This window comes from Hylaeus anthracinus, unplaced genomic scaffold, assembly GCF_026225885.1.
Source record: "Hylaeus anthracinus isolate JK02 unplaced genomic scaffold, UHH_iyHylAnth1.0_haploid 11978, whole genome shotgun sequence".
NCBI classification, from domain to species: Eukaryota; Metazoa; Arthropoda; class Insecta; order Hymenoptera; family Colletidae; genus Hylaeus; species Hylaeus anthracinus.
In genome coordinates, this window is record NW_026534326.1 from 1,470,007 (window position 1) to 1,472,665 (window position 2,659).

Here is a 2,659-nt window from a genome sequence, read left to right on the forward strand (position 1 = left end):
AATTCATGTTTCTGTCTCCGTGGGGCAGATTCTTTACATTTTCTAGACTTCTAAGGAGCCTAAGAGAGCCGAAGAAGACTGAACAAACTTGGGAATCGAAGGAGACAGCTAGAGAAACCTGAAGAGAATCGTAGGAACCTAGGACCAACTACAGAAAATATATTTACCTACTATAATAGATTCTTACTAACAATAATAGTACAGTCGTATGGTTGACTACACAAATAGTCGCAAAATGCAGACGGTAGGGTAGCTTATCATATCAATAACGAGTTATTGTGTTACGGTAGGTACTCACCCCAGCGACAGGAATAACGTGGGAGACCATCCTCGATTTGTCAAAGTCTGCGAAATTCATAAAAACGCTGGCCGCCGCTGCAACAGCATTTACACGTCGCTGCACGGCAAGGTCCTCCCAATACGCAGAAAAGCCCTCCACTGTTCCACAGAAACCCAGCGACCCTTAGCGAATTTACCGACACTGACACTTAGCGAATTTACGAACAATCGATCACTGGCGACACTGCCGTCGGATAGTTTCTCGCTTCGTCGACGTTACATCTTCAGGAATAGGGAAACTCGCTGGGAACACAGGAAGAAACGAATCCTCGCCACGCACTCAGACTATCCTTGAACGTTCTGTAACATAAAATGGTAAAGAATGATTATAATTAACATTTCATTGATAATTTGTAAAATTTTATGAAGGTCACGTTCAGAAGAGGGAGAAGTGTTCACGATTTGAAAGAGAATCTTTTATTTTATATTTTACATTACATTTTGTGATGATCTATGGATCAGGTAACAATATATATATATATATATATATATATATATATATACAGACATGAAAAAATATAATTTTAGACTTTGTTCAAAAACGTACAGAACTATAAAATTGAAAATTGCACAAAAAGTTGTACAATTGCATTTATCATAGTTAGAAAAATTATATACCGTATTTTTCATCAGACCTGGATTGTTTGTATTTAATAAGAGAGAGTATTGAATATTTCACAGTAAAATTTCGCGACTCTAAGATTTAATAAAATTGAAATTAAATTTGTATATTTAATAAAAGAGAATATTAAATGTTTCAGGTAACAATTTCGCGACCCCATTCTTTCAAGGACCCCTGTTCTATCCCATTACGTATTAATTTAAGGTAACGCTACCAGAACACACATTAAAAGGAAACGTGTTTTCAGGGTTCGACGGCACCCGGGCTCCTCAAAGCCGCCGATACCGAGACAAGGAGTTCGACGCGGTGGCCAGCTACTCCGGAGGGATCGGTGACGAGCGAACAGCAGCTGGAGCACTTAGCACCGAAGGAACGCGTCTCCAGGGGGAATCGGCGAGACTTCCGGCGGCGGCAGAGGATCCTCTCTGAACGTCCTCCGATGAGACCGTCCCCGTAAATTTCGACAATAAGAGGGTGCGCGCCGCCCGTCAAACGCTTCTATTTTTAGGGCCAACCGGCCATTAGACGCCGCTGATGGCAGTTAATCAGGATTCGAGGCTGCCATTAATAAGAAATTATTCTTGGTCTTCGTTCTCGCTTAGCTCAGAACTCGAGGAATGCTTCTCCAGATAGTTAATCTTTATCCTAATCGTTGTTACTTTTAGTAAATTGAATTATTTAGATTAAATAGTTTCCAATCCATTCAAAATAGCTACTATTAACCCTTTGCACTCGAGAGGTGACTCTCAGTCACCATTTAGGTTTCACTCAGCAAATCTACGATACCTAATGTTTCTTTAAGTTCGATTTCTCTGGAACTCAAAGTGTCAATAAAATAATTGTCTGTGAGGTAAAAGTGACCTGCTTCTAAAATCTAGATAGCTTAGAATTAATGGCAATAGATGGCTGAGAAAGCGCCTCGAGTGCAAAGGGTTAAATAAAATCTGTCGTCGAAGCTTCCCAACCTAAGGGCTCGATAATCTAAAAATTCGACCGCGTTAAATACAATTCGCCGATGACCGACGACCAATAGTACGATAACAGCGGCCAGCGATATCGCTGTAGCTAATTAATTCGAGCCAGCCTTGAACTCTCAGCGTTAACCAGAACAAAGATCGCGCGTAGATGTCTTAAAAGCGAATCCCGTTCGAGATTCGCACGGATCGTCGATGTAGGAGCGCCCCGGCCTTTGCGACGCGATTAGGAAAACTCGTTATCTCCCGCTGTATGAGGAAGAAAGATTTATCTCGTTGTTTACTAAACACCGTGTCTCGAGTTAATAGGAATCGCGGAACGAAGTTTACAAACTCCTGCCCCAGCCTTTCGAGATATACGCACGAATAATACACAAAATCGCCGCACGCCCCGGCCTTTTTTTTATTTATTTTATTATCCTCTTTCGTTCCGTGATAGTAAACCGTTTCATTCATGCTCTGCCCGCCGCTAGAGAATGTTTATTATGATGTCGGGGGCGAAAGGAGATAGATAGGCTCGACCGAGAAGAAATTCACCGACGTTTCGTGCGACCTGAACAGACTAAGGTAAAATAGAAACGAGTAACTCGATGATATTTATAAGTAAACAGTTTACTGAACGAATACTTTGATGTTGTAGGATCTTATACGCTCAAGCTTGGATCACGAGAAACAGAGGAGGATCTCTGACACCAAAGTGAGCACCTCAGAGTATCAGTAAGTT

At 41.4% G+C, this 2,659-nt stretch overlaps 1 protein-coding gene and 1 long non-coding RNA gene across 5 annotated transcripts in view; one reads left to right on the forward strand and one right to left on the reverse strand.

The window, feature by feature from the left end:
• LOC128896673 (forkhead box protein D1-like) overlaps positions 1-2,659 on the reverse strand; it is an 18,957-nt gene that overhangs the window by 15,721 nt on the left and 577 nt on the right. For all 4 annotated transcript variants that reach the window (XM_054160033.1, XM_054160031.1, XM_054160030.1 and 1 more), the window contains exon 2: positions 299-639. In XM_054160033.1, coding sequence (XP_054016008.1) covers positions 299-358 — 60 coding nt within the window. In that variant the 5' untranslated portion in view covers positions 359-639. The remainder of the gene's footprint in view (positions 1-298; positions 640-2,659) is intronic.
• The window catches only part of LOC128896676 (uncharacterized), a 1,142-nt gene continuing 413 nt past the window's right edge, over positions 1,931-2,659 (forward strand). Inside the window, exons 1-2 of the long non-coding RNA XR_008462065.1 lie at positions 1,931-2,502; positions 2,576-2,632. This is a non-coding gene — a long non-coding RNA (uncharacterized LOC128896676). The remainder of the gene's footprint in view (positions 2,503-2,575; positions 2,633-2,659) is intronic.